Source organism: Paramormyrops kingsleyae, chromosome 15 (assembly GCF_048594095.1).
Source record: "Paramormyrops kingsleyae isolate MSU_618 chromosome 15, PKINGS_0.4, whole genome shotgun sequence".
NCBI lineage: Eukaryota > Metazoa > Chordata > Actinopteri > Osteoglossiformes > Mormyridae > Paramormyrops > Paramormyrops kingsleyae.
In genome coordinates, this window is record NC_132811.1 from 19,380,942 (window position 1) to 19,393,858 (window position 12,917).

At 41.1% G+C, this 12,917-nt stretch overlaps 1 protein-coding gene across 4 annotated transcripts; it reads right to left on the reverse strand.

Annotated features, from left to right (window-relative positions):
* Window positions 1-3,078: 3,078 nt before the first annotated feature.
* On the reverse strand, window positions 3,079-5,549 carry LOC111834927 (transcription factor 24). 4 transcript variants are annotated; one of them, XM_023794778.2, is made up of 4 exons: window positions 5,348-5,492; window positions 4,958-4,984; window positions 4,375-4,825; window positions 3,079-3,836 (listed from the first exon to the last, which is right to left on the reverse strand). In XM_023794778.2, the coding sequence occupies exons 3-4, from the start codon at window positions 4,792-4,794 to the stop codon at window positions 3,726-3,728; spliced, it is 531 nt and encodes a 176-aa protein (XP_023650546.1). In that variant the 5' UTR covers window positions 4,795-4,825; window positions 4,958-4,984; window positions 5,348-5,492; the 3' UTR covers window positions 3,079-3,725. The 4 variants fall into 4 exon arrangements, with proteins under 4 accessions (XP_023650546.1, XP_023650548.1, XP_023650547.1 ...); XM_023794780.2 differs by lacking the exons at window positions 4,958-4,984; window positions 5,348-5,492 and adding an exon at window positions 5,527-5,549; XM_023794779.2 differs by lacking the exon at window positions 4,958-4,984 and having other exon boundaries at window positions 5,348-5,497.
* Between the last annotated feature and the right edge of the window lie 7,368 nt (window positions 5,550-12,917).

Sequence of the window (12,917 nt, forward strand, 5' to 3'; positions counted from 1 at the left end):
AGTAGGAACGTGGCAAGCAGCCAGACCACCTTTCACTGGCCAATATTCGCTGTGCCTCCTCACTGAAGCTTCTGCCCACAAGGTGGCGCATTTCAACCATTTATACCATTAAGAGCCGTTCCTCTTCTACATAAGGCAAACAAAATGAATGGCTTAAGTCGAAAGCTGAGTAAATATTTTTCAAATTCTTTCACTGGAGTGTCAGATGTCATTGAGAAGTCAGTCAGCAGTGTGACTGCGCAGTTTTAAAGAGGAACCTGCAGTGGATTCTTGCATGGCATGGCATTGTCAGAGAAGAGGGGTGAGGATGACTGATACGGCAGGACTTTCAGAGTCCCCAGCAGGACAGCGCTTACACTGCAGTGTGAGATACCAGCCAGAATCAAGCACTTTTATCCAAAGTAACAAGCAATCAGGGTCAGATGGTTCCTGTGGGGGTTAAGGGCCTCGCTCAGGGGCCCAACGGTGACGTCACTCTGCCGATCCTGGGGTTTCAGCCAATCACACACTGCCCCCCAGGTATGTACAAGGCAGAGGTTCAAGTGTGTCTGGTGAAACATACTGCATATATTAATGCATCTATTGGTCAGTGACATAATAAAATCATGATTAGTCAGACACTGGGCAACAACATATAGCACAACACATGTGTAGACAGGATGGTTAGGCACTGTGAGGGCTGCTCCAGTCATTTCACAGCCGTAAGGAAGAAGGGTGTCAAGCACTGAGTTGTCCTGGTTCTGAGGGCTGGTAGTGTTTCCCAGATGAGAGTTTTTGGCAGATACAGTGACCAGGGCTCAGCTGTTTTTCACGCTCGCTTGCATGCCCTCGATATTCCAAGGCTGGAAGACGGCGGCGCCATATAAGTTGTTAATTTCTTTTTCAAGTGCATCAGGTTCTACTAAAAAAAATGAGATGATCTGGGTGCAGATGGCATTTTGACGATGTACTGCAGCAGCACTGCCTACAGTCTGGCTCTCTAGGAAATGCCAATGGCCCCCTTCCCCAGTTAGTGGAGGATGGACCGGATACAGAATTTTGTGCACGATCGCAAGCTGCTCATCAGGCTCCTGTATGGCTTGGCAGGTTCAGACATAGTGTCTCTAATCTGAAGGTTGCTGCTTCAGACCTGATGGTTGGTAGTGGGATTTCACCATTGGGTCCCTGAGCAAAACCCTTAACCCCCAATGGCTTCTCGGACCTGCAGACCCTGCTTTCTCACTTGTGTATTGCTTTGTATAAAAGTGCCCACTGAATGTAATATGTATGTTTTGATGTAGGAAAAAAACACAGGACTCCATCATTACATAAACACAAAATCAACTTTGTTTTGCATTTCTAGCAGAAAATATCCAGCTCAATAAACACAAAGAATAAATTCGGTAGAAAAGGACAAATAGTTAACTCTCTGAAGTCCCTGAGTGACAGTTAGCGTTGACTGGCTAGACTTATGGCTCATTTCTGTGCAGAGTATTGATTGTTTGTCTGCTTTGGTGAGTCGTGCTGAAGGAGAAGCCGATGTGTCCACGGCACGGCTAAGACAGCCGCGATGAGCGATGCGCCGGGGGTCAAAGGGCGTGCGCAGCACAGCTTGGCTACAGGCTCCTGGAAACAGCACTTCAATATTAGCCTTGGTGGTTCAACTCAAGGTCAGGACCTTTATCAAGACTGCCGCAGCTCGGAGAGGGAGAAAGGCCCAAAGTCAGGCTTCCTGCAATGGGGGCCAGGCTCCTGAGCGGTGGCCAGCCCAAGCCAATGGAGGGCTAGAGCGATCCACGGGAACCCAAAGTGCCAAAGAGCCATTCATCAAAGAGCGGACAAGCAGCTGCCAGGATGATTTATGATGACTCTGCCGGCACGTTTCAGCTTATTTTCTGATCAAATTTGTCCTCCTCTTGCGACAGCGAAGGGCGTACAACTTCCTGAATGTCAGAACTGTACTGCCAATTATGGCCACATAAATGTCTCTGAATTCAGATCACATACTTGGGGCAAATGACTCACCAAGATGTACAGATATACTCCAGATGTTTGATGGACTGTCTGTCCTGTTGCAGGTGAAATTGTGGTTTGGGGGGGGGGGGCACTAACGGGCTGTCATTTTGGGATGTTTCAGTCTGGTTAATCTCTATCTATCTATCTATCTATCTATCTGTCTATCTAGCATTTTTAAATTTTCTGCAAGTTTGCAAGTCAGTTAATCAGAACGTTTCTAATGTATACAAATCCCTTCCTTAATTAAAACAGGCGTAATAAATACTGTTTTGCATGAAAATCTTGAGTAATATCCTGGGCTGCTGTAAATTAACCGCTTGGGTGCAGAGTTGCCAACTTCGGTCAGCTGGCCGCCATTTACATACATGTAACAGTTTTATTTCCTTGTAAATAGTCTGTAGGGCTTGCAAAGTACCACAACGCTTTTGATGTAGCTAATTTTAGGTTTATAATGGAATAATATTGATTTGCCGTAAGATTTCTTGCGTGACCGTGAGAGTCTGAAAGCGTGAGTGTCACCGCGGACGCGTGAGTTGGCTGCCACATGAGTTTATGATCTTTGCACGAACTAATAGAAAAATTCTTTGCACCTGTTGATTATAATTTCGGTTGGTGTAAACTGTTCACAGTGTATTCAATTATGTCAATCAGACCCTAAGGGTTAGGGTTAGGGTTAGGGTTAGATATCAGTAATTGCACACATTTCTAAAGGTGTTTGCCGCATATTCAGTGGATATAAGCTTGACTGTGCAAAACATTCAAAGCTGATTTTATACAAGAACGACAATGGCGCAAGGTAAATATCATGCACGGCCTAACTGAAATCTGTGCTTTATTCACGTAATTAAATTTCCAAGAAATTATTTGCTTCTTTTTATTTACAAAACCTCTATGGTAGCATACGACTCTGAATAACAAAAATTCGTGTCTTCACATACAATTAAGTTAAATGTGCACTAATTTCAAACATATAAAGTATTTTTCGTTTGCCAACCCCTACCATTTGAATACACTAGAATACCACTATAGAAAAATACATCAAGAAGAATTTTATTTTCGGTTATGGAGCTTGAGTCTGTTTTCGATTTTTCCTTTCAAATAGCACGCAAGTTTTGCTTCGTTTATTTTTGCGCGCATTGTCTGTGGATGCATTGGCTGTTTATACAGCTATTCGCACGCCGAGAGCCACACAACGAAGAGACCTCTGTCACTGCTGCTGGAACTGACCACTTCGCAAGACAAATGTTAAGTTACACACATGCGTTTAGTGCAAACATTTTAACCGAAAGTGCATCGCTGAAAAATTAAGCGTGACAGCCCGTTTCCAGCTGCAGAGAAATTTCTCAAAGCACTCTTTGGGGAACACCTAGAACGAACAAAACCTAACACGATCAGCTTTACGGCAGAAGACATACATGTACACTTTATTTTTCATGCCAACATACATATTTCTGTTTCACTCCGCCATCATTACTTTAAACTCAAATAACCTATAGTGCGGATTTTCACATGAATTGTGCTGAGTCATAAATTTACAAAGAATTCCTTTAGAAGACATGACACGTATATATTTTATACATAAGTTATTGAAAAATAAGGTAGCTACAAGAAGTAGGCAGAAACGACGGGGTCCGAAGTCGGACTGCAGGCGGCTGTCAAAGGCGCTTTCCGTGTCCGTCTCCACGTCCTGTCCTTCTTTTCACGGACCATCGAAGGGAAATTCGGCAAAGTTATGTCTGAGAGTTAGATGATTTGCTTTGGTTTGAGTTTTCGGTTTGCCCTGAGCTATTCAGAAATTGTCCGGTTGCCCCAACGTAAAGCCTGGATCGCATTGGCCATTTCTAGGGAAAAATACATATACAATTGATAAAATCATGAAAGTAAATGCATTTTCAACTGTGTATTATTTACATATTAGACAACTGTGACTGGACACGACTTGTCTGGACATAAAATTTGTGTACTTCTAAAAAAAATACGACAGATGTTATTTATTAATGGTGTTAATCGTGCTTTTATTTGGAAACTTAGGATCATTGTTGCATAAAATTTATTTTCACATTTTTAGTCCACGCAATATTCCTGCTTAGCATATATGCATCATATTTAATTATGTAATTTTAGAACTAAATTAGGCCTAATTGTATTGGTCATCAATCACAGATTTTCTATGTTTAAATAAGATTTAAATGCATGGTAGGCGCAGTACTCGATCGCCTTCAACATCTATATGAAGATTTTCTCTCACCTTAAATAGTTAAAATAATGCCCATTTGAGAAGCCTTACATGGTTCCTGCTTTTTCATACGAGTCGGACCTGGTACTCCAAGAAGAAGTGGAAGGATTGAGGTTATGACGCCGGTGAAAGCTTACACTTACTTTGACTGGGTGCAGATAGCCCTCGCCCTTTAGGGAGTGTAAGACCTCGCTTTGCCTCGTGCTCTCTCCTTCCTCCATCCCCTCTTCTTGTAAGGTTTTGGTCAGGTGCGCGATGTACGTGGTGGCCAGTATCAGCAGATCGAGTTTGGACAGCTTGGTGTCTGGTGGTACTGACGGCAAAGTCCGCTGCAGCTCCAGGAAGGCGTGCCGCAAGGTCTGCACCCGGCTTCGCTCCCTAGCCGCGTTGGCGGCGGCTGGGCGGCCTCTGCCGGTGAGGCCGACGGTCGGGACCAGCCTGGGCCGCGTCAGCGTCTCGCTGCGACGCCTGTCCGGAGACGGTATTTCAGAGCCGGGACTGCAGCTCGGGCTGGGCGTGGGGCTGTCATCCATTACCGACGCGGGCTTGTTCTCACTCGCCATAGACTTTCAACCATACAGAGTAATTATGACCCTGACAGAGAACAGACATTAAACTTAAACGACAGTCAAAGACTGTATCTGATCATTCAGAATAATTTCGTTATTTGAAATAAACAAACAAACAAATAAATAAAATCAGGGCAATATTAATTCCATTATAAACCTGGTCGTGGTCTTTTAGACGACAGTCCTGCAAACAGAAATACGTGAGATCTTTCTAATTTCATAGTATGCAAAATAACTGGCATGACAACAAAACAGAACATAAAGTGCTCTTCGAATTTCCAGCTTAAAAAATTCGGATTCAAAGCATTATTGTGATCACCATTTTTGGACAGAACTTTTACAAATAATGTATTTAATAGTTTTTTAATCTGAAAATCGGTGTATGGTTGCTATTCAACAACAATTCAAAAAGTCACAAACAGCATGGGTATAGGCTATACTTTGAGGTTTGAGTCCTAATTGTATTTCATGTGGTAAAATATGAAATATAGATCGCCTCGGTGATATCTTGGGTATTTCTTCTAAAAGAGCCAGATAAAGATCTTACCACCACGAAGCCTCTCGGATCTTTCATTGAGCTGCATTTATCCCGTGGATTTAGCTCCCCTCCCTCTCGCTTCGGAGACCACCGGCGATATGCGGACCGGAGTTGCCCAGCTGCGGGTTGTTTTATAAGCCTGCTAACGCGGCGTGGAGGAGAAGGTGCGCGTCCGCGCGCGATCTCACCTGACTGAGGGCGCAAATCTCTGGAGCCCCCAATTTAGCTCGAACACGGAGAGCTGACAGCGCTTTCACTCCAGTGTAATTAATCACAAGTCCTTAAATCTCGCTGGCACAGGGTGAAACACGGGGCTGTTTTCTCTTTCCATGCATTTGTAGCGGACGACAGGAACATACATTTCAGTATTGTTGTATTAATTTGATATAATACCCATAATGGGCGGCAGCTGAACGTTGAATATCAAGTCACGTGCCAAAACCACCAATCAGAATAAAATGGATTCATTCTCATATATTTCTCAAAATATATTGTTTCATTGACATGGACGTAGGCAGTTATTCTCAGGAAACATTTTAATCTATTTAGGCCTAGTATTGAGATGGAGGCCTTTCGTACACATTTGTTTATTTCTACCGAGATGTGTATACATTTGATCCAGAATTATTTTAAATCGAAAGACCTGTAATTTTATCAGGCACCTTATACATCTATTATGTGTGTCAAGCAGTATCCAAGTACACTTAATTTCTTATTAATTTTAATGAGTTTCACAAGTGTAAATTACATATAACTAATTTGTTTGTTTTATGCTAAAAGTAGTATGTTTTTAAATATCATGTGAAAGAGTAAAAACAAACTCTAATGGCTGCAATCAACAGGCATGTATGAGGAAATTCTTGAGGAGCACATAAATTAATCACCCTGACTTACAAATTTCCGCACTGTGATGTCGGCAAACAAATGAATGGAATTATTCATAACGTTTATATTTCAGACATTTCTTAATAAGCATTGTTTTGGTAAGGATGGAGTAACATTGTTCCAAAAGTGTACTAATTGCGCAAAAAAAAAAGAAAACGAAAACTTTAAGCAATTGCCTTTACGTCTTTAGAGGAAATCGCTCGTGCGTGCTTTTAAACAACGCTTTCAAATCAATGTAAGAATATTTAAACTTGAAATGAAACAACGCGTCCGAGTTTACTTATAGCTCTCATCGCGTACCACTGACTTTTGGGTGCAAACGGCCGCACCAAACTCCATCCCAGATAAAATCTATTCATGACTGCGTTCTCGGTGTCCGTGGGAGGCATTAGACGCGTCACAAAACTCACTTTCAGTTACACGTAAATCTTTACTATCGATGCTGTAACTGGCATTATTTATCTATTGAAAGGCATTATGTCAGAATAAAACTATTTAAAAAAATGTTTAGATTTTAAAAAATTGAGATTTTTATAATTCAAATATTTTCTTGTACACTTCTTTAATCTCGTTTCGCATACCTTGCGAACAACGTTAATATCTAGGCCTATATATCTGTTTTAAACTGTACATTTTTAACAACAGAAACACCTATATTTTTGAAAACTTATTCAGTATTATAGCCTAGTATTAGCCTATATTTGATATAAACGTACTAAAATGTTAATTAATTTAATTTAAAAAGGACACAAAATTGCAACTATAAATATCTGATGATTATGTACGTTTTTGGTGACAATGAAATGGAAAACCAAACAGACTCGCGAGGTTAAGGTGGACATTTACTTAACGTAAGTGATGTTATGGAAGCCATCGCACCTTGAGCAGTTCTTTACTTTGCAACCAGGTAACACCGTTCATCATGAGATCTGTTTTGATTTATACCGTTTTCCCGGATTTTAAAACGAGCGTACAGCTGGAATAAATAAAACATAACCGATACCTTGCATATTTCCTGTTAGGTAGGGCTGTGTGAATGCATCTACATGTTATTGTCTAAACAGAGGCTTCGGTGAAATGATTGCCATCAAATAAATAGGCTACTTTTATTCCTCAATTATTACTAAAATTGATTATAACAGAGCTCCGAAAATACGCCATTTCTGACACCAATCCCCTTAGTATCACATATGACCGCATCTGTCGGAAACGTGACAGGGTGAACCCCGATCATACGGGTGTTTTGACTACGTACATATCCTATAGTTAAGTATCTGTCATGTGAGATGGGGAAATGACTGATAGGCTACTGTCCCCACCTTGGACAATATGCGTAATTATCACCGTAAAAAGTTTTGGCCTAATTTCCATGAAGAAACTGCTTCATATTATGGGAAATCAGGTAAGTTCATGTTGTTATATTATGACATTATACACACCGAGGAATTAGAAAATAATCATAAATATATTTTAAAATGTCGATGGAATATATACATTCGACTATTTATAGAGGAAAGCAATTAATTTTAATTAAATTATTATATTTAATGATATATGCCCGCCACATCCGCATAAGCGGTTGGTAGATAGATGACGATACGCGTCTGTTCTAAATAGCATTTATTCAGATATTCTGTTGCAATAATTAGACAGCAGCACAGTGAACAACGAAGTAGGGACGCAGATGGCGGGGGGGAGACACATCCCCCCTAGATATACAGCTACCCTGATCCGTTCCCTCCACTTTTATGGGAAAAACTATAAGAAGTATCATCCCTAAATAGTACTGGATATCTATATGTTTGAACTTATCGAACTGTGTCGAGCTTGTGGTTGCTGCAGGTCGGGGTCCACACGTGCGCGCGCGTTCCTATACTGTCTCCCCTTATCTCTGTTTATATGTAGACATCGTAAACTCAGTAAAGTAGCCTACACGCATTCCTGTCAGCCTACACATAGCTTTAAAATCTCCCGCTTCTACAACAACCTACAGATTTAACAAAGGACAAATAGCTCAAACAGTGATGTCACTTTCTAAAACATTTTATTCAAAAACGTGGTCTGCATACTTACTGCATTTGTTCATCCTGTTTGTATTCCGCCGTTGCGGGTTTTTGGTTGAAAACTGAACCTGGCTAAGTTGTGACGGATGCAGTTTTGTTCTCACTGACCAAAGCTGTATGCAATCCAGAAAACAGCTCTATCACAGCGTTCTTTGAAATACCAAGGAATGTTAGTGGACGTAAATTCTATGGGCTTAATCTATACCAATCCTATGTTGATGCAACTATCAACATAATTTTCCAATATCTCAGGCTAATTTATGTTACTGCAACAAAGCTACCGATTATTTCTAAGTTTGACCTAAAGTGACAAAACAATAAATTTATTAATGTATCGTCACATAAAACGTAACATTAAAGTACATTAGGGATCAGTATTGTTCAGTAGGCCTTTTGTGGGTGATTGGCAACTCCATACCATACAACAATGTATGTCAGCCAGTGACAAACAAAATATTTAGTTTAGTAAACCATTAGCCAAAATCATGCCAAATATCAAGCAAGCAGGATAAGCTTAATAGATGAGACCTTAAGCTCACTGTTTGGTCACCCCCCCCCCCCCCCACACACACACACACACACACACACAGACACACTTCAAAAATATCTCCTGCACCCCTAACCGGTGGTAGATAAAGGAGACTTACACTTTTATGCATGTACAGCTCGACATAATACTGAGGAAATTCAGGTCAACAACACTTTGCAGGGTACAAGGGCCGGTCTCCTGAGACCAAGTCCGCGTCCTTAACCACCATGTCGGCTGCTGCCCTGGGTACACACAGCGATCTGTTATAAGCTCTGAAAAGGGCGCCCTGTATGGAGAGCTGGCAGTGTGACCCGGTGTCTCCGAGTTCCGAGGTTAAGGGCCCGCTTTACACCCATGATTTGTTGGTTATTTAAATAGCAAGGTAAAAAAAAAAAAAAAAAAAAAAAAAACTTGGATGGATGAGTTTATCAAATAACTAACCGTTCATTATGCACAGAAAGGAAGGAAGCCCACTGAAGTGAAATGCGTTCACGTTAAAATCTGCTTCAACCCCCTTTTAAAACTTCATGGATTTTCGTAAGAATGACAGTGTCAAATGGAAAGGCTGGCGTGAATTGCCCGAAATTCCCAAAAATCCCTTCGAGGTGCAAAAACCTTGCCGCTTAAATTTGAAAATCCACAGCACATCAAAAATCACAGCTTTGTTGGTGCCGTTTCAGTGAGCATGCATGTATCTGTGAGATTTCCTATCTTTGGGCTGACAATATCCGTGAGTTGTCCGTATTTATGAGTGTACAAAAGAGTGTTGGTGATAATGTTTGTGCGTCAAACACGTTTCTGAACTTTGACGGTATATGAATGGATAGCATATGTAATAAAATTATGTCATTATCCGCATATTTAAAAGTCTGTATATTCTATAGCTCACAGTCTGCTTTCCCAAAACCTTAATGGTACATCCTATCTAAGTTCTACCTTAAGTTGTCTCTTAACGCTCTAACGTGTTTCCTGAAACATTTTTAGTTAAAGTATATCTTCCATAAGATATTCTTTCGGAAGGTTGGTACGGGCCTCTCTTAGCTGGGCTCTTGTCTCTGTCGTGGGCTCAAATTGCTCATTTAAAATAAGACTAACATCGTTAAGGGTACAGTTGCATAATCATCATCAGTTAACTAAAAAATACCTGATACATATGATAAAATGATTTTGTCTGATACATGACTGCAGTCTTTGTTAGTTTTTGTCCTTGCGCTCTGAATGCGCAGTGAATCGGCCTCAGTAATGTGCAGATTCATAATGAAAGATAAGGAACATGGTGTTGATTATTCATTTATTTACTGGGAAGTGGGGGGGGGGGGGGCGTTCTGTCGATGTTGGGGTGGACGGGTTACCCCAATTCCCGACTCCCCTGGAATGTCCACACCTCTGTTAATGTTACAGTATATCAACACTTTGGTTGATGAGGTTGATAAGAGTCGACACTGCAGGTTCATTTACATGTTAGTCTAATATATTTTCCCTCACAAATCACCCTGGAATAGTCCTTAGTTGTCAATACCTATAAGCACATCATACCTTATCTTATGTTTATACAGTAACACAACTAGACTTTCAGCTATTGTGCCATTGCTCGTCCCAATATCAATGACATGCACACATATTGGTGCAAGCAAGTGTTTTATAAAACAAAATAAAATGGTGATACTACAATCTGGGGTGGCAGGCTCAATTCTCGAGCCATCGATGTCAACCAATCAGGTGTTTTAAGGTCGCACTTAAGAAGCTCTCCCCCTTAAGAGACTGGTCGGGAACATTGGAAAACAAATAACTTTCGGAAGATATATCTTTAGAGTCTTCGTAAGTCACTGTTATCGGGAAACCGGACCCAAAAGAGTACACTGAAATGTAATTTAACCGATATAAGGACCTAGACTTTAGTAATAAGATGGATCTTATGAGTGAGGAAATGTTTCTTTAGGGCTCAGCATCAGTCTTTTGCAAGGAAGGGGGGGGGGATTGCAATACGTCTGTTATGAGCGTCGTTCCTGCTTCTTTACCCTTTTCCTGTTTATTTAAGTAAGCGGGTTTTAAATGGCACTCAACTGGCTCACCAAATGCAACTACCGTGTACAGATGTATATTTACTTAATACTAGTATTGTTATTATTGTTATTATTATTATCATCCCAGTTAATCAATCAGATTATAACATTTTTCACATGGGAATAATCAAGAATGTCATCGCACATTTAAAACGAATTAATTTGCTTAAAGAAACGGCGTTCTGTTCGCTTGCCTTCTCCCTCGGGATTAAATCAGTGACTAATAGATTCAACACCCCGAAAAGCGGGCCTTGAAGGGTATACTGCGACTCTGCCGGACTCGTTGTTTAAACAGAAAACAATTTCTACACTGAACAGTCAAGAACCAAATTCTCCCCCATTTTGTGGGTCATTGAAATAAAGAGAGCGTATTTTGAAATGATATTAGATGATGTGAAAACGTCACGGGCAACCGTAATAGCGCTAATATTTGGCAGCGTGAGAGCACGCAGAGGGCACTGAAAACTGAAATGAATCATGACAGAAGTCACTTAACATTATTCAGTTCATATCCAATCAAAGCAATGTGTGCATTATTATTTCAAATCATATAAATATATGCATGCCACAACTTTACACTTCAGTAAAGTTAGAAAGCTATTATTCAAAGCTCACACCTAATTAACAGATATGAATAATTTCACTTTTTTTATGGATTCTTTAATTAATAAGCATGCCTATCCTGTTATTGGGACTTTCACAGGATCACATTCTGCTAATTACTCTCCCATGAATGTGATGTAGATAGGCCTATGTATCATCGCCATTTGTGATACTCACCCAGCGATTTCAACACAATATTATAAATAATAACATAGCTATATTTAGTCAATTTTAGGAACATAGATCGGAAAATACTATCTTCTAAATATAGGCCTAATTCCATATCAACTATATTGTCTATCCAAAAAGAAATTAAATACCCAGATTTCCATAAAATGATTAAATTAAAACGCCGACTATAACGTATTATTGAAATGGGAAAACATCTAAACAATTTCAGCTTGTTTTAATTAATGCTGTCCCTGGGTATCACGTAACTAACACGCTCCCAAAGAGACTGTCCCGGAGCAATGTGCCCGCAGTGTATGTTTATCCAAAGGCACATTAATCCAGAGTGGAAATATGATTACTCTCTGGATACGCTCTGATTGTTCATCGCCTTCCTGTCTAGGGACGAAGCGCTTCCACTTTTTCGCCAATGTGTAATCAGTTCTGGGGGGACCGGTCCGCGGAGTTGATAAATGACCGTGTCAGGCCCGTCACTCAGGAGCTGGCTCGATTCGGGCTGCCCAGCGCCAAATTAGACCCGGCGCTCCGGCTGAGAGCCGCTCGGGCGCCGCGTCCTCGCCGCGCGAAGGGCGGACGGCAGTGAACCTGCGTTTGACCAGCGCTTCGATCCCCGTCCGTAGCCTCCGCGCCTCGGTTGCGTTCGGCCTCACCGCAGATACTCATTTGTCAGCTGGCTGACTGCCTGTCATAATCTGTTTTAAAAATCCATAATGCTTCCTCTGGATTCTGACCAAATAGCGCAGAGGAAGGGGACGATCCTTAGGGGCGCTGTCTTTGGACAATCGATAATGACCAAGAGGTTGTATAAATTAAGGGACATACCTCCTAAGCATGAAAGGCTTTTGACACACGTACAGCAATTACTCGCAGTGATGCTTGGTGGACTGTCATTTTGACAACATTTCCTGTTCACGCTGCAGCGTTTATTTTGTTGCAAGACAAATGAATTCTGTTGTTGAGATGCCAGTTCTGTTTATATGGACGGAACGGGGGGCGGGCGTGTACCCCTAATATTTAATTTGGCTTCGTTTACCCCTCACCCCAAATAAGTACAGTAGATCTTTGGAAATTAAATTAAGTTGCGTTCCTCCTAATAACAAACTCTAAACCACGCCACTATAGGTACAAGCAAACTTCTAAATGTAGGCCCTACTATCGTTAAAGAGCTATCCTGTTTTAAATGCCAGTGCTTAACGACTGTGTAAAAGTGTAGCAAGGAAACGGGGTTATGTTAACAGCGGTAGAAA